Source organism: Aethalodelphis obliquidens, unplaced genomic scaffold (assembly GCF_003676395.1).
Source record: "Aethalodelphis obliquidens isolate GAN/ISIS:26980383/991018 unplaced genomic scaffold, ASM367639v1 scaffold2, whole genome shotgun sequence".
NCBI classification, from domain to species: domain Eukaryota; kingdom Metazoa; phylum Chordata; class Mammalia; order Artiodactyla; family Delphinidae; genus Aethalodelphis; species Aethalodelphis obliquidens.
This window is the reverse complement of record NW_020837946.1, coordinates 62,424,996-62,443,902: the sequence shown is the minus strand read 5'-3', so window position 1 is coordinate 62,443,902 and position 18,907 is coordinate 62,424,996. Positions and strand designations below refer to the sequence as shown.

General features: G+C 40.3%; 1 protein-coding gene across 1 annotated transcript in view; it reads right to left on the bottom strand.

Moving 5' to 3' along the window:
* The window catches only part of LRP2 (LDL receptor related protein 2), a 197,001-nt gene that overhangs the window by 130,583 nt on the left and 47,511 nt on the right, over positions 1 to 18,907 (bottom strand). The window contains exons 5-10 of the mRNA XM_027078206.1: positions 10,822 to 10,932; positions 10,406 to 10,516; positions 8,851 to 8,970; positions 7,545 to 7,697; positions 5,907 to 6,026; positions 724 to 852 (exon numbers count right to left, since the gene is read on the bottom strand). Coding sequence (XP_026934007.1) covers positions 724 to 852; positions 5,907 to 6,026; positions 7,545 to 7,697; positions 8,851 to 8,970; positions 10,406 to 10,516; positions 10,822 to 10,932 — 744 coding nt within the window. The remainder of the gene's footprint in view (positions 1 to 723; positions 853 to 5,906; positions 6,027 to 7,544; positions 7,698 to 8,850; positions 8,971 to 10,405; positions 10,517 to 10,821; positions 10,933 to 18,907) is intronic.

Here is an 18,907-nt window from a genome sequence, read left to right as displayed (position 1 = left end):
ATATCTATTCAAAAATAAATAAATGGTAAAAATCAGTTGTAAAAATCTAAAAGTTCGTCCACAGCATATCAGTATTTCAACACAAAAACAACTAGAAAATGGTCAATTCATAGATCATGTGTGCAGATAAGTTTCAGAAGGCCCCCAAAGGCACCTTAAACAGGTGTGAAAAAAACAATTGGAAAAAAAGAGTAAAGATCTTATTACCCAGAAATCCATGGTGACAAAAATGCTTTGGGAGGCCCAGTTTTTTAAAACAAATTTTCATGACTTTTCTCTGCCACAGTACTGTTAGAATGAGGGCATTTTCACAAACTAATCCAAATTTAGCAGGTCCATTATGAACCACTTCTAAATTTTGCACAAACAATACCTATTGGTACTCGTCACCATATGGTAGTACAGTAATTAAAAGTAGGTCAAATGTACTCATAAAATTTATGTGATAGATGACATAATATTCCAGTCCCAAAGTGAACGAGCAACCAATAAAAATTTTAAAAAAACAAAAAAAACCTGTTAATCCACAAGTTGGTCCCTAATAACCAAAGTATGAAATTAATGTTGACCTATTCTTCCAACAGCAGGAGCCACTCCTGATTTGTGGTAATAAAACCTTGCCATCCGCATCAATGCTGATATTTTTTTTGTCATCTGCTATGGAAAGAGGATAGTCATCAGAAGTTTACTGTTCAGAAACACAAGTGTCTTTAATTTACTCACAAGAAGAATTAGCTTTACAGCGCTGCTGGTGCTCCAAGATATACCCCTCTACACAGTGGCACTGGTGATGGCCAATTCGGTCTTCACATATCTGGTCACAAACTCCCCACATCTGGCAATCATCAAAATCTACCATATAGGAAATAACCGTTTGTAATCATGTTTAACAGCATTTCTGAAAAAAATCTTGGACACGCTATACAGCAATATGGTGATGCCCCTGCCTGAGTAAGTACCCTCTAGGGGGAAAAAAATAGGCATCATCATACTAGGGAAAACCCAAGGTTTTTTCAAATCTATGTAAAGGATAACTTTGCAGGTGATGCACAACACCGCTTGGACACATTGCCTTTGCATTTCATTTGTTAATGTTGGTTTACAAAATATCTGACTTTTAGTGTAAATGCATCCCTTTAAAACTGTGCTTTCCAATATGGGAGCCACTGCCCTCTGCAGCTTCTCAAATTTATATTTAGATTAACTAAAATAAAATAAATTTAATGATTCAATTTCCAAGTCACACTTGCCACCTTTCAAATGCTACATATGATTAGTGTTTACCATACTGGAAGACACAGACATTTCCATCACTGCAGAAAGAACTGCCTTATATCCAGTGGCTCAGTAAGACACAAATCTGTGCCTGCAATAAAGTATCTGCAAAGGTCTGTTTACCCAGCTGCCTTTTCTCTGATGTCAAAAATCGTAACCAAAATTAAAATCATTTTTAAGACATGAAAAATATATTCTCTTCTGATTATTCATTAGCATTATTCATTCATTTAATAAGCGCTTATTGAAAATCCATAACACAATAGAGCTCTGTTCAATGCCGTAACAGTCTCAGTTCTACCGTGTAAAAAGAGTTTCAATATAATTGACATATAAACAATACAGTATGCGGGGGAAAGAAAGTGTCTTTCTCAAAGATTATAAAGCTTAAGGGGCACAGAAATTGTCTGTCTTTGGTCCACCAGTGCCAAATATTTCATTTGACCCCCCAAGTTCACATCCACTCTTCACCCTCCTTCACCCTGCTCTCTTCCCTTGGAGAATGACCTCCACAGCCTAAACCAACAATGTTCCCACCCCCCAGGGCTTCAGGAAATTCTCAAGTAAATTATAATTTCTGAGACCCTCAGGTCTAGGATTCTCCAGAATTTCTAGGATCCGATCACAGTTGCAGAGTTGTGAGTTGAGTTCTACCACACCTGCTAGATGGCCCACCATCTTGTGACTCCCCAGCAAGAAAGACCAAGAAAGTCCTGGGATCAAGTTCCCATTTACCCTCCAGACCAAGTATAACAAAACATTGACCAGCGTATCTTTCATTCCAAGGACCGTGACGAAGAAAAAATTAATCCAATTTGGACATGACAAGATAAAAGGCCATGTGGGTAAAAATAAAAGGCCCACATTTGATCTATGTCTCCTGTGCCCTCGCCTCAGCCCTAAGAAAGCACCACGTGAGGCTTCGCTTCAGCAGGAATAAAAGTACAGGACATTCGCCCTCAAACTCCCAGGGTGTCATGACCTCATTCTGAATGCAAGACACTATGACTATGTCTAAGGGTCTGGAGTCACCCTGGGAGCAGTTCTCATGTCAAAAAGAGGGTGAAGTCATAACTAGGAATTCTTGGGTGCAAATGCCCTTCCTATCACCTGGGCTACAAATACTTTACAGGTTTAAATAAGTGTATAAACACTGTCAATTTTAATGACTGAATAAGATTCTACTCTCCATTATGAAGAAGAATGAAGCCTAATTAATATCCATTGTCAGCCAAAGGGAAGACAAGAAAAATGAAAGGAGACCTGAGGTTTTCAAGAGACTAGAAAAGGTAGTAGAAACTGTAAAAAACACTAAAATGCTGCTTTACAATACTCCAGCCCATTACCTTAATCTACTTTCCTTTTTATTCTTTGTCCCCGCCTACCAACAAATACTGCTTTGAAAGTAATTCAAAAAAATGTTTTTTAGCATAGACCCCCTTGGACACCCTCTGATCCACCTGGCGGTGTGAAATCCCATCATGCTGAATGACCTTCCTGCTCTAACTCTGCACCACGATGTCATTCCCTCAACAAACAGCATGTCCTGTCAATAAGAAGCAATCACCCCGGTAAACTGCTCCGGCAGCATGCCTCAGAGGCTCCGCTGCCAGGGCAAGGCTACCAGGAGCAGATGAACGGAAGGACAAAAAAATTTCTTGTCAGGATTATTCCATTTTATTCTTGATGACCACTGAGGCATTCACTGGGGAGCCAGATCTAAGATGGTAAATGTTGTATAGGTTTCCAACACCTGAAGCCTCTGTGATGAGTCAGCCATGCAGAGGATTACAGCCATAAAGAGAGTATTTGCTGAACTTGAAAGACTTGAAACGCTTGAAAGAGCAGACCTAAACATTTCCCCTAAAAGCTCAGCTGAAACAAGTGTAACTGGTTTCGTCGTGTCATGTATTGAAACTGATGAGTTCTCTTTACAAAGAGGGCAAAATATAGTCTTCTTTGAAAGAAATGTGAAATCACTGTTAACCAAGCTTCAAAACTCAGAGGCAAAGGGTGCATTTGCCTAACTCCTCTTTGGGGCTGTGAGGAAAAACAGAAAAGCTAGTGTAATACTGAGAACATGGCTTCTGGTATCTCTACTGGAATTCCTTTTCTACTAAGAGAAAGCAGAGAGGCCTAGAAAACTAAGAGACTGGAAATCGGATTGGCAGCTGGGTGGCAGTAAAGGGGGTAGAGAAGCCTGACATTTGGCAAAAACACACGAGCAGCCTTATACCTACAGATGAGCACCACTCCGAGAAAAAAGGGATGCAGCCCTCGCAGTGATGCCAGGAAGCATAAGCAAGAGTTCCAAAGTCAGAAAACCACCTAACAAATGAGGACATTTGTGTGAAAAGTCTTTTTAAGTGACTTGAATGGATCTGCAGTGTTACGATAATGATAATGATAATAATAAAACACAAAAAGTGTCCTATAATATCACTTAATGGTCGCTGCAGATCATAAATGTTTTATTTATAAAAGTTTTGAGATGATTAGAAATTTGGGGGCTTTCTTCAATAGTTCAAAGTTCTCCCCGAGTCTTCAGGATCTCTCAGGCTGATTTGCATAAAGCATTTAATCTTAACATGTCTTGTCGAATAGAGTTACTTAAGAGGAGCAATCAGATCCAGGGCAAACTTTGGGACACGGTCCTGATATTAGAAATCTAAAATTACCTACTTTGAACACCACAAGAACAACCTCAACTGGATTGCTTTACCGGATATAAAAATCTTGGCATACAACAGGTAAATGAGCGAGCCCCATTACAATAGTTCTCAGTAACACTGAGGAATAGACTTTCTCAAGAGTTTGTAAACCAGAGTCTTTCTTTTTTTTCTTTTTTCTTTTCTTTTCTTTTTTGGCCGTGCCACATGGCTTGTGGGATCTTAGTTCCCTGACCAGGGATCGAACCCAGGCCCTCAGCAGTGAAACAGAGACCTAACCACTGGACCACCAGGGAACCCCCCAGAGTCTTTCTGACATTAAAATTTTTTCTGACTATGAGGAAATTATTAAGATCCACCATAATTAAGTTGGAAGCCATGAGCTGAGACTAAAGACTGAATAACTTCATTAAGTTTATCCAAATTCAATATTTTGGGCCAAATTATATTAATATTTTAGAAATTATTTCAGAAGAAATACTTTTCTAAAAGTATTTCATACGTGTGCCATGTTTGTTTTCATCCAAAAAACCCTAAAGAATCTCAAATTTCTACGGAGTATCAAAAGAACACAGATATCGTGGTAAAATTCTGAATCATCTATCTTTTGAAGATCCATAGATGAATACTTCGTAGTAATGAATTGTTTCAGTTGCCTTCCAGATGCCTTTTCCCAACACCAGTAAAAACCCCTGTGGTCACTTTCTGCTAGTATGTCTGTTGTTCACATAACGAAAGTTAGAAAGAAGGAAAAAGAAATCAGAGCATTAAAAATTCATTGTTCAAACCCTAAAAAACTGAAAATTGATGATACTTGGCCATGTCTAATTCTCCCATCATAAGAATCCCTTCCTAATCACAGTGGGGTGCAAAGCTGGCTTACATCAAAATCAAAACTTTCCCAGTAGGAGAAATCATTCTTATCTTTCAGATAGGAAAGATGTCAGAAATATTTAGTGCACTGGTGTCTAATTCAATGCCAGCCACTGGATGGAAATAACATGATAGAGTTTGTTCTTCTTTAGTATTAGCTTCGAAAATCAATGGGATTAACAACCAGCACAGCATGGGCACTGACTGGCCAGTGTGGTCAGTGGATCAGTGACCTGGTGACCCTCTGTTGTGTTGGGTGACCACTCTTTAGTTCCTGGAACCTGGGAAGGTTTGGACATCCTGGGAAGAGGCCAGAGGAGCAGGAAGAGGCCAGAGGAGCAGGTACTTGATGGATTCAAGACAGCAGCTATTTACCAACTACATGGAAGTATTTCAGTACAGTCAACCCTTGGCATTCTACAGGGGTCGGTTCCAGGACCCCCCAGGATACCAAAATCCAAAGATGGTCAAGTCCCTTATATTAAATGGTGTAGTGTTTACATATAACCTAGGCACATCCTCCTATATACTTTAAATCATCCCTAGATTACTTATAATGCCTAATATCAATACAATGTAAATGCTATGTAAATAGTTATAAATACAATTTCAGTGCTATATAAATAGTTGCCTGCACACAGAAAGTTCAAGTTTTGCTTTTTGGAACTTTCTGCCCTTTTTTTTTTTTTTTTTTAATCCCCAGTTGATTTGAATCCGAAGTTGTGGAATTCACAGATAGGGAGGGCTAACTGTATTTAATAAGTATGGCCATATCATTTCTGCTTCCAAGTACATAAAACACAAATACACAAAACACCAAAAGACTACCTCCATCATCGGGTGGTAGAAAGATATACACATCGCTAGTCAACTCACTCATCACACAACCACTCTTTCGCCTTGGGTGCCTCACAAAAGCTTCTCAGAGTTAAAACTTCATACTGTCATGTTTTCGGTGAGGACTGTGTGGCTCTTTGTTAATAGACATTCCTATCCACAAGTACAAACTCCGTGATGTTAGAGGGCATGGATCCTACCAATGGCGCAAGCACCGTGATGAAAGACCAGGCCCTCCCACCTGTCACTTACCGACACAGTTATGGGTGCTATTTTCGTTGACAATAAAACCTGAGGGACAGTAACACATCCCTCCAGCTGGTGACTTGTGGCATTGGTACTCACAGCCTAAGAACGGACACAAATCCACATCTAGACAGAGAAAAACACTTGGTGAAATGAACGGTGACCTCTGGACAAGGCTGATTTACAAGAAGTAAGAAAAAGCTCGGGAGGAGATATGGAGATATAGGTGTACGTATAGCTGATTCACTTTGTTATGAAGTAGAAACTAACATACCATTGTAAAGCAATTATACTCCAATAAAGATGTTAAAAAAATTAATAATAATAATTTTAAAAAGCTCAGCACATATTTTTAAAAAGTTGTAACTAAGTGTAAGCGCAAGCCATCAGAAGTGCTGTTTATGGAAAAATCTGGTCATAAGTCTATCTTTGTGTCAACATCATAGAAGGAAATTCCCAAGAATTCCCAAGTCACTGGACACTAAATACTAAACTCTTAACTTTTAACACTAAAAAGTTAATTAATCATGGCTAGCTTCAAGTGGTGGAATTTCAGGTGACTATATTTTTCTGTTAATTTTAGTTTTCTAACTTTTGTACTATGACTATTTAAAAGGGTCCCCAAATGAAATGCCAAAAAGAAGCCATAGAAGTCTCTTTTTTTCCAGGGAAAAAAAATCCCCAAAACTTTAGGGTTATAGTTAATGGCCACTGCTAGGCAACTACTAGATAATTTAGAGAGAGTGCTATTGATAAAATCAAGGTCATGAATTATATTTTCTTACAGGAAAGTCAGTTGTCCACAGAATTGATGGTTGATGGTGGGGGAATATTCTACAGCCACAGGAGGAAAAAAGAAACACTGACTCAAAAGTACATATCCCTGAAACCAGAAGCTTCTTGGAGTATATCCAGACAACACTTTTTCCATAGGTATAAGCCAGGGAATAAAATCTCCAGAACACTTTAGAGTCATCACAATTACCATTAAATCCATTCTTCCTGGGAAGGGGGAGAGGGGAGTCACAAATATTTTTAAGCTCCTCCCATCAAGAGATGGAGTCTATTTCTTCAATCCATCGAATCTGGGCTTGCTGTGACTTGTTTTGGCCAATAGAACACTAGGCAAACATGACATAAGCAGAGGCTTAGAAGAGTTTGTAGGGCTTCCCTGGTGGCGCAGTGGTTGAGAGTCTGCCTGCCGATGCAGGGGACACGTGTTCGTGCCCCGGTCCGGGAAGAACCCACATGCCGCGGAACGGCTGCGCCCGTGAGCCATGGCCGCTGAGCCTGCGCGTCCGGAGCCTGTGCTCCGCAACGGGAGAGGCCACAACAGTGAGGGGCCCGCGTACCGCAAAAAAAAAAAAAAAAAAAAAAGAGCTTGTACACTGGGGTTTGCCCTTTCCACCACCATGCAAACAACCCTGGACTAGCCATGCTTTTACTGCAGCATCCTGAGATGTGAGTGAGCTAGCCAACCCACAGAACTGTGAGAAATAATAAATGTTCGCTGGTTAAAGCCACTAAGTCGTGGGACTGTTCGTTCTGCAAACACCAACTGACAGTCTCTGTATTTGGCAATCTGTTATAGAGAAACAGACACACCTTTACCTGAAAGATGCCCAGATACATTTCCATACTCACCACAGTGTTGTCCTACAGTGATATTGCTTTCATCTTCTCCTTCCGGACAATCTGAAGTCCCATCACAAACTTTAGTAATTGGGATGCATTTTCCAGACTTTGGACAAGCCCATTCATTTGGGTAACATTCATAAGTACGGTTAATTCTGCTTTCTGTGGGGAAAAAAGAGAGTTACTACAGGCCACATTAGAGGCAGAGCCAACTCTTTTTCAATACATGGTTAAGAGAGGATAGAGATCAGGTAGACAAGAAGTCTACAAATGACCTATATTTCACAGTAAACTAGTAGTTTCTAACTCTACAACTGACCTTTTATTGAGATTCTAAGGAGTGGCAAATGGCATTAAGTTCCACTCTTTCTAGGGGAAGCAACTCCCAGCCAGATAAGAGGAGGAAGCAGAAATGGGCCTGAATTATCAACAAACTAGATGAATAATCCATAGGAGAACACTTAGTTAATTAAATCATGAACAATAGAACTATAGGGCTATCAAGGTAATGCCAGGATTCCTATGTTTGTTTTTATGTGTGTGTGTGTGTGTCATTTTGAGTTGTTCAGTTTTTGTTTCGTTTCTTTAGTGAAATGTCAACAGTGTAAGAAACACCCAAATGTAGGAAAACAACTTCTTGGATCACTGAAACATGAAACAAATGGATGTTCCCAGAACAAGCATCATTCTTAATATAAAAATCTTACAGAAAAAGCTGAACGAACTTTTTGGCCAACCCAATACCTGGGGCTAGACCCACAAAGGTGACATGCTTTATTCATGGTGTCAGCAACTTCTGAACTCTTGGAGGTACTACTGCTGATGATAACAGCATGGTGAAGGGGGCAAATATCACTGACAATCTCCTTCTCACTTCCCTGGAGAGTGGCCTTTCCCACAACTAACAATCTCCAGCTCTAAGTCATTTTTCAAGGTTATAAGGTCTTGAGACAAATCACATTTTCCCTCCTTCCCCAGCCTACTTATTTTTATATAGATACATCTAATTAAAATAAGAGTCTTAAAGGGAAAACCTTGGATAGGGCTATAGACAGGGGAGAGACTGTCCTACCTATTTGGCCTTAGTATTGGCAGGAAAGGATTATAATTTATGTTATATTTGAGTTTGGGGTCTTTTTAGGAAAAGCTAGTGGAATCACCTCTTTCCTCCCCATCCACTAATTCCCCTTAAGCCCAGCCAATCCAGAAACTTGCATGTCACACAGATAATTTGTAACAAGGAAAGGAGGAAAAACAAGTTCTGGAAAACACTTTAAGAAAACACTTTCCAATCAGAAGCTCTTCCCCTCCTTACCGCATCCGTCTTCATCGGCATTATCTACACAGTCACCTTCTCCATCACAAACCCAATTTTGATTAATGCAGAAGCCGTTGGGGCAAGTGAATTCGTTACCTTTGCAGGTCTGATAAGAACCTGGAAGAAAATGACAGCTGCACTCCAAAGATACAAACCACTCAGGAAAAATCAAAGTGCTCATCTTGCCACCTAAACTGAGCTCTTAGAAACTGAAATTTCTGTGCCCGTTTAGTTCCTTAACTATCTTGACAAAAATGAAAAAGAGGAGGAAGAGAAGGAGAAAGAAGAGGAGAAGGAGGAGAAGAAAACAGCAGCTTTGGGTCCAGGACATGAACTCAGGTGCATCAAGATTAAAAACAAGACAGTTATGTTATATGTTGTCACAGAACAGAGAACACAGACTGACAAAGATGCTATAGACACGCCAATGGCCAACATTCTCTTACTTGACCACAAGCACAGTCATTGCTATCTAGGACCTAATGATTCTGAGTAACTCCTTCCATGATGTCACATTCTTCTCAATACAGTCCCTGAAACAAGCACAGGCGCCAGAAAAGAAATCAGGCATGGCTCACAGAAAATTAGAGTGATACTGAAAATATTTAACAACTTCTAAGGCATGGTTACCCACCAATCAAAATGGGTGTGTAGAAAATCCTTCATTCTGGTAAATAAGTGACCACCAGAAAAAAAAAAAAAAAAAAAAAACCTGTCAATTTATTGGAATTTATAAAACTCTCTCATGGAGATTTCATATTCTAATAAAATGAGTCCGGAGGTGGCAACAATGAGAGCGTTCGTGTGCATTGCAGGCAATATCATGGAAAGAAAAGGAGGGTCAGAGTGAAAATGTGGAGGTAACAAAAGCCACCTGCGGGGCTTCCCTGGTGGCGCAGTGGTTGAGAGTCCGCCTGCCGATGCAGGGGACACGGGTTCGTGCCCCGGTCTGGGAAGATCCCACATGCCGTGGAGCGGCTGGGCCCGTGAGCCATGGCCGCTGAGCCTGCGCGTCCGGAGCCTGTGCTCCGCAACAGGAGAGGCCACAACAGTGAGAGGCCCGCACACCGCAAAAAAAAAAAAAAAAAAGCCACCTGCAACCATACTGAAACTTTCCCGACTCGTGATTTTAATGTGGTAAGAATTTCAAAGTAAAGAGGAGAGTTAGGGCCGTTACTATTAGGGACCTTGTCTCCCTTTCTAAGCCCTTCTCTCACTCTGTGAAGGTTATTAGACCCATTCCTGAGATATGAGTAATTTGAGAGTCCAGTGATACAATACACTCTGTATCTTTGTAGCCTAAGGAAAGAATGCAAACTGTCCATCAGCAACCCTTCAACTCTACACAGATCCTTGGAAATTAAAGAAGTCCAAGTTCAGCAACACTGCTGAAGCTCATGCCATGGGCCCTAAATGACAGTCTGGCTCCCTTTGCCATCAGACATAGTGACTCTGTGATTTAAAAAAAGTAGCACATTGGTAGGGAGAAAAAAGAAAAAACACAAAAACACTCCTAACAGCATGACCCAACGTAAGGAAATCACCGTACTGCAAGAACGTTCATCACTGCCATCTTCACAGTCAAGGTCATGGTCGCAGACGTAGGTTTTATAAATGCACTCCCCACTGTCACACTGAAACTCACTGCGCAAGCATCGGTGAGCTGGGACACAAGGTTAAGAAGGGAAAGAAAAGAGAGAATTTCAATTCCACTGTAGCCACTTAATTTCATAGGAAGATTCTGTCTCAAGTTTAAAGAGAGATTCTTACTATGCAGTAGTGTTCTGGTAAATGTTTAATAACCAGTTCTCCAGGAACATAAAAGTCCTCACCTGTAGTATCTGCCAATTTCCATGGTATAAATACTCCACCGTGGCTGACTTCAAGCTACCAACATGAATTCACTGAACATAAACTTGGAAATGTGCATAACTGGCCAGTATAAACCAGCTTCACCATATTACTTACTGCAGTTGAGTTCATCAGAGGCGTCTCTGCAATCCGTTTCCCCATCACACTTCTGACTGGTGTTATAGCAGGCTCCATTGGCACAAGTTTTCTGCTCACATATTGGGTATCCTGAAAGAACAGAAAGAGCACGCAAACCTTAAATGAAGACGTTGCTTTAGCAATCACTTCTTGAGTGACTACTATATTCTAGACACTAACTGCTAAGCATACATTGGTAAACAAAAGATACATTCTCTGGATAACCTAAGAATGACACAAACAGCAAATTACAAACTGGATTACATGCTTAATGTGGGAAGTACAGAGTGCCGAAAGAGTGCATAGTAGGAGGGAATGGGAGCCCAGGGAAGTCTCCTCTGAAGTGACTTGCGAGCTTCAAGCTGAAGAATGAGAAGAAATTCAACTTATTTCAAAATGGAACCTTCGTTTACATAATACAAATAACATCCCAGGAAAGTAATGTACCACCACATATGCTTTGGGAAACGAAGGGCCAGTTCTTTGGCTGGAGGGTCATAGAAAGAAAACAGGCCTAGAAGCCAGGAAACCTGGGACCTGGGGTACCGCTCAGTATCTATTTACTCTTACTCAAGTTGTTCATCCTCTTTGTGTCACCACTTCCCCATCCACACATTTGGATAAGTTCCTTCACAGGGTACAGGGACCTCAAAGGACAATGTCTAGTAAAGCTTTTCGAAAAGCCTGAATAACTGCTACCACATTATGCACATATGGTCACTTCACTGCTATTAACCAGATGCTTAACTCTGGTTTTTGAGATCTCACTGGAAAAATCAGCATGCCCCTTGAAGAAAAAAGGTACTGTCAGTCTCTCCCCTGTGCTTCCCCACACTTGGAACATGTATCTCTCATGATCCCTAAGTGTAGGCTTCATCCTGTTGGTTGATTATCTGTTTCCCCCATGACATCATGAAACCCTCTGAGATCAAGGATCCTGTCTTACTCATTTTTAAATCCCCATCACTCAGTACAGGGACTGGGTCATTACTCACTGTGCTCCAGAACTGCTTGGTATTGCTAGAGTTATCACTTTAAAAAGCTTTTAAAAATAGTTTGAATGTCTGCCTTTTATGATCTTTTAAGAGCCTCCCTCTCACAAGTATGATATCTTTCTTGGTCCATTCTTTGTTTCATTAAAGATTGTTTTCACAATGATTCTCAGATTCTCTTCTGATTTCTTTTTAAGTAAGAAAAGGGTATGTCTCCAACACCAGAGAGCACAGTCCCATTTTGTGAAGTCCCCCAATAAAGGAATAAGCACAAACATTCTCATCTCCAGAAGTTCAAAACTAGTCTGTTAAGTGTCTTTAAATACTTTAACTGCCAAAGTTACATGTAGTCAATCATATACTAAAATGGAAGGCATTTAATAACTGATTAAAATTTTTAATTTTTCTGAATTTTATTTTATTTATTTATATTTTTTAAACCCCACACTTGTTTATGCATTTATTTTTGTCTGTGTTGGGTCTTTGTTTCTGTGTGAGGGCTTTCTCTAGTTGTGGCAAGCGGGGGCCACTCTTCATCGCGGTGCGCGGGCCTCTCACTGTTGTGGCCTCTCTTGTTGCGGAGCACAGGCTCCAGACGCACAGGCTCAGTAGTTGTGGCTCACGGGCCTTGTCGCTCCATGGCATATGGGATCTTCCCAGACCAGGGCTCGAACCCGTGTCCCCTGCATTAGCAGGCAGATTCTCAACCACTGCGCCACCAGGGAAGCCCCTATTTTATTTGTTAATAGCCCAAGAACCAGCTAGTGTTTAGGGTTATTGATGTCTTTTCATCACTGAGATGGTGCACATTGCAGATGCACCTTCAAAGGGTCACACAGCTCAGTTAAGTAATTCTGCCTTCAAGAGATACTTAGAAGCCAGCTGAGTCCAGCAAGCGATTCCTTTCCCCCATGTGCCAGATAGCATTTAGGGTCAGTATGCCACCTAGACTTTCAAGAGAGCAGCAGGCAGGAAAGAAATCTTAGAAAACCCAACTCTTTGCAATAGAGAAGTTATATATCAGGAGGAAAATTTATTTGGGCTTGGACTGTGACTCTTTCATTTAAGGTGATTATTGTAGATATGAAGGATCTGAGACAAATATGCTGGGCAGATCTCTTGTTCTCTGTCCGTCTTTTTGAGAACCAGTCCCATAAAACGGAAAACCAGTATCCACTAACAAGACTAAAAGTTTGCTGACATGGCTCATTCCCCCAACAAACAAGGCCAGCTTGATGTCATCAGAGAGGGTATTGGAATGGTTAGAGGTCAGCAGTTTGACACTTGGAATGAAGAATGAACAGCTTTCTTGTCTCTGTCCATGCTGATAATGAATCTCTGTCAATCAGCTAAGGACTTGCCTCAACCCCTGTACACCTTCTGGTCTCTTCTGTGTATGCTTAAGTGGAGGGGTATGCCCATAGTAAAGACTGCACAGAGCCAAGACACAAAATACACAAAAGATTTGGAAAACTGTTTCCAAAAGTTTTTCCCCCTTGAGATACACACATAGAGGGAACAGGTCCAAGTTGTACACTAAGCAAAGTAAGAAATGAACAGATTCTACTCCCTTTAAAGATTTCTACTGCTAACAGTATTAATTAATGGGTTTCAATCTACCCCAGAAAAGAGGAAGTCACAATACTTTGTGATAGGGGATCTCTAAAGTCTTACTTTTTGGTTTATTTGCCTGGAGAGTCTGAGTCTAACCTTGTAAACTTTTTCCCATGGAGCAAATCCATCATGTAGCTGAAATGTCCTACAGGACTTAAAGTAAAGGGGAAGTGTAGTAAGAGAGGAGACACTGCACAAGAACACCAGAGAAACTCATCCTGCTAAGTTTTGTTTTAATGGAAAGATGGACAAACACCTATTAACTAAGGCCCAGACCTCTAAAGTTTGTCTGACACAAAAATGCAAGAACGTCCTCATTGAACATTGTGGTACATGACTCTTTTTGAATTATGGTTTTCTCAGGGTATATGCTCAGTAGCGGGATTGCTGGGTTGTATGGTAGTTCTATTTTTAGTTTCTTAAGGAAGCTCCATACTGTTTTGCAGCTCTATTTACAATAGCCAGGACATGGAAGCAACCTAAGTGTCCATCGACAGATGAATGGATAAAGAAGATGTGGCACATACATACAATGGAATATTACTCAGCCATAAAAAGGAACGAAATTGGGTCATTTGTAGAGACATGAATGCATCTAGAGACTGTCATACAGAGTGAAGTAAGTCAGAAAGAGAAAAACAAATACCATATGCTAACATGTATATATGGAATCTAAGAAAAAAAAAAAGTTCATGAAGAACCTAGGGGCAAGATGGGAATAAAGACACAGACCTACTAGAGAATGGACTTGAGGACATGGGGAGGGGGAAGGGTAAGCTGGGACGAAGTGAGAGAGTGGCATGGACATATATACACTACCAAATGTAAAGTAGATAGCTAGCGGGAAGCAGCCGTATAGCACAGGGAGATCAGCTCGGTGCTTTGTGACCACCTAGAGGAGTAGGAGAGGGAGGGTGGGAGGGAGGGAGACACAAGAGGAAAGAGATATGGGAACATATGTATACATATAACTGATTCACTTTGTTATAAAGCAGAAACTAACACACCATTGTAAAGCAATTATACTCCAATAAAGATGTTAAAAAAATTTTAAAAAAGAATGTCCTCATTCACACCACCTTTTCCCTCTCCCTTCCTTTCTCCAACTTCCAAACGATACATGTCCATGTTTGCTCCTCGAAATTGGGAGCTGTCTCCAAATATACATGTCAGATTGGTGCCTGAAGACTTTTTTAATGTTTTCTCTGCTAATGATTTGGCTTGAAGGAAGAAACTTCCATGCTATAGTTCTGTTTACATAATCAAGGAGGAAGATGAGGTTTGAGAAACTCGTAGGCCTCCCAGAATGGAAATCATTCACAGCAGGGTAAGACACACATATTAGGCACTACTCTTTATTATCTTGACAGGAAGGTTATAAATACATTCTGTTCTCAGATTTTGACAAAATAGCCAAAAAGAAGACAAATTGATTCTAAAGAAAGAGAGGGCCTCTTAAAGGTATATTATGACACTTAAGCCAAGATTAAAAGGAAAACAAGAAGTTACTGATATAAGTCCTGCCCAGACACCTGGGACTTTTCAAGGTCTTGAAGTCATCCTTTATAAGTTACTTTATGTTAGCCTGGTTCCAAGGCAGGATAATCCAGTCAGAGTAATGATTTGCCAGAAAAAGTTTACTAGTTTGGCCACCAGCACTCAGCTGCAAGTACTATCCACGAAGTTAAATAAGCAAAAACAATAATAATCATCAATAACACGTATTGAAAACTACGTGCCAGAAGCCTGTTCAAGTACTCAATGTGTATGAACTCATTTTGTTCTTATAATAACCCAATGAGGTAGTTACGCTATTGTTCCCATTTTAGAGATCTTACATACATGCCTCTCTGAGGTACAGAGAGGTTAGACAATTTGAAAAAGGTCATACGACTGGTCAGCTGGAGAACCTGAACTCAAATTCAGCAACCTGGCCCCACTACGCTTGTTCCTAACCACTATAATAGGTATTGCTACCACTTACAGGCTTCAGAGTAATAGGAAGAGAAAATTACAGGAGGAAGAATGAAATTGAATGAAAGGAAATAATCTTTAAAAGATAGCATGAAAAGAAAGAGAAGAAGCAACGCAAGGGCAAGTTTTTCTTTCTTCCTTTCAGTTTCTCATTCCACTTTGGGAAGTCTGGAGAAGTCAGGGCAAATCTAAATTTCATCAAATTATGGCATATTCTACTAAGGACTTCAATCTGGTATAATCTAAGAATTCCAGGAAACCCTATGCTAGGAAACAGAGCTTTCCAAGAGTACCAGGACAAACAAGAGAGTCCATACCAAAAAGAAACAGACAACAAAGCAGCAGGAGACCAACTTATTCCTCTCTGACCCCCCACCTCCTGTGTCAGTCAACTTCAAGTCCCTGAAGTGACTGTCATCACGGACTAGCATCTAGGGAGTGCAGTAATATGCAAGAGGACAACAGAGAAGCATTTCCTGCCTCTTTCCAAAAAAAAAAATATATATATATATATGTTTTTTTTTTGCGGTACGCGGGCCTCTCACCGTTGTGGCCTCTCCCGTTGCGGAGCACAGGCTCCGGACACGCAGGCTCAGCGGCCATGGCTCATGGGCCCAGCCGCTCCGCAGCATGTGGGATCTTCCAGGACCGGGGCACAAACCCGTGTCCCCTGCATCGGCAGGTGGACTCTCAACCACTGTGCCACCAGGGAAGCCCTCCAAAAATAATTTGAGGAGCCTTTCAATGAAAAGCATATACATAATATTTATAAAGTGTGAATAACAATTCAGTACCTTGGAAAGAGAAAGTAAATATGGTCTTCCCAAGGGCTACTAGAATTGGACTAACATCAAGTTTAGTCTGAGCAGCTTTCAGGAGCCTGAAGGCAAAAAGGGAAAGACATTCACTTATATAGTTTCCCTTACCGCCCTCGCTTTGAACTACTGGGTCTGAAGTCCTAAATCCCTATCTGGTCTCTATCCATGGTGACCTGATTTCAGACCTAAGTTTAAAAAGCACCCAAAAGGCCTGCTCTGAAGAGTTTGGATCTGCAGTACCTCTTTCTTCACATACACAGAACTATCACCAAAATCTGCAAAGGAGGTTAAGACTGACATAGTTCTAATTTTTTGAAAAATAATAAAAATCTCACATAAGCCCTAGCAATGGAGTCACTGAGCCACAGGATGGAACACTGTGCCTCAAATGCTCCAGGGAATAATGCAACATATATTTATTGAAATCCACCTTCCTAGACACCGTGCTAAGAACTGGATAAAGGGATTATAAATGAAATTATAGGTGAAGTAACACAGCTTTTTAAAACTATTTCATTCAACAGATAGTAAAGGGACTGCTAAGTACTAGAGAGAAAGTGATGAACTTCATAAAATCCCTGCTCTCATGGAACTTACATTCTATTTAGGAGGCTGGAAGAACAGACATTAAAATAAATGAGAAAGAGTAACAGTGAGGAGTAGCTCTCTGATAAGGTGATGTTTGAACAAGAACTATTAGGGTTATCAACATGGAGGTCACTGGTGACACTGACAAGAATGTTTTTGGGAGATCTGGAGATGGACTGTTTTCAATGAGTTCAAGAAAGAAAGAAGGAGAGGAAATGGAGATAGACAACGATTAAAGACAATTCTATGTAACTTTGCTGTGAAAGGGAGCAGAGAAGTAGGGTAACAGCTGAGAGGGATCTTAGGGTCTTTTAAAAGATGGGAGATATTTATAATGTGTTTGTAAGATGAAGACTAAATAAGAGATTCTTCTCTTTCCTCAAGGTTTCAGGGCTCTGAATCCTATCTCAAACTGCTAAAAAAAAAAAAAAAAAAAAAGGTCCGTCTGTGATGTGATATGTAAGATGCGGTCAGTCTGCTTTTTCCTTCTCACCTCGAGTAGAGAGAATAGTAAGAGCAAGGTGCAGTGGGGCTGAGTTTGATGAACATGTTCATCACCAGGCATCACTGTCCAAAGAATGACTTATCCCTCCTCTTCACTCCCTCCCAGTTATGCCCCCAGTTGGAGTTTCAACAGTTAGAAATATAAAGTTAGATATACAAAATTCTAAAGAACAGAAAGTCAGTAGAAATAAAACTTCAGAGACAAAGCCACCCCCGTGGCAGGCAGACCAAATACTGCTGATTACCGGCAAGAAAGCCTTCATTGTAACAAGGATTTGACCCTTTCTTTGGCATTCCTAAGTAACAAAAGAGAAGTGCTGCAAACCAATGATAATTAGCAATAGTTTTACTCACACCAAAAGCATGCTAATATGGTACTTGATAAAGATGAAATAATCTGTTTACTTAGCTAAGAAAAAATTATACTATTTTTGAGCAATGGAAAGTCAGTGCAACATTATTAATTGAATGACCCATAATTGCTGCATTGTTCCGATGTTTATCTTAGACTCTGAGTGAGTGGGTTTTCCTTGATGCTAATCCCATTAAAAGCAAAATGGATGGCAGTTTCAACTCTCTGTTCCTTAAAAAATAGTGATAATTGACAAACTGTTTAATAGCAGGTGTCATTTTACAGATGGCCAGACTGAAGAGCAAAATAACTTAGGAAAAATGAACTTTTACCTGTTTCATAGCTGTACACACACACACACACATACACACACACACACACATACACACACACACACACACACACACATATATTTTCAGAAAGTCCTCAAACAGTAGAATAACCAAAAATATCTTATGCCTTATGCATATAGGAACACAGCAGACAAAAAGACCAAATATGATATGAAACTATTTATTTCAAGGATAATCTTTTTATTGGGACCTTAATACCCTTGCCATTCTTGCCATCTCACCCATTCTTTTCCCTCCCTTCTCCCTGCTTCCCTGAGTGGACCCTTACACACCATTCATTGTTATGTAAAAGGAGTGCTTGGAATGGACACAAGGTGCTCTGTCTTGGAGCTCAAGACCTTGATCTTAGAAGCTTGAAAGAGTAAGAACTATATCCTAGGGGTCTGATCTGACAGGCGGGACTATGAACTACAGAGTCAAGCTTCCTGATCCTTTCAAATATTTGGGGAAAAGAAATAAGTCCTTCTTGGCAGTTTTCCAACATCCTCCACTATATTTAAGTGGTTTCTAGTGCCTAGAAGACCCATTCCTATAGACAATCTTATTTCTGAGAAATAGACAAATTAAAGCCATATTCATAAACTGATTCTAAGTTTGTCCAAAAGTAATTTTCCTATTCATCATGACTCCAAAAACAATAGAACAAAGTGTCATGTCTCACAAAAAGGTTTTCTGTCTAAGCCTCACTTAATCCTCCATTATGTGGGAACACTGTAATTTAAAACAACTAATTAAACAGTTGCTATATATCTGAAGTGACATTTAAAATAGCTAAGTACCTCTAGGACTAAATGGATCTTAGCATGATCATCAATGGCTGCTAATATCACAAAGGGGCAGTTAGACATTAGGTGCCTCCTGATGGAAATA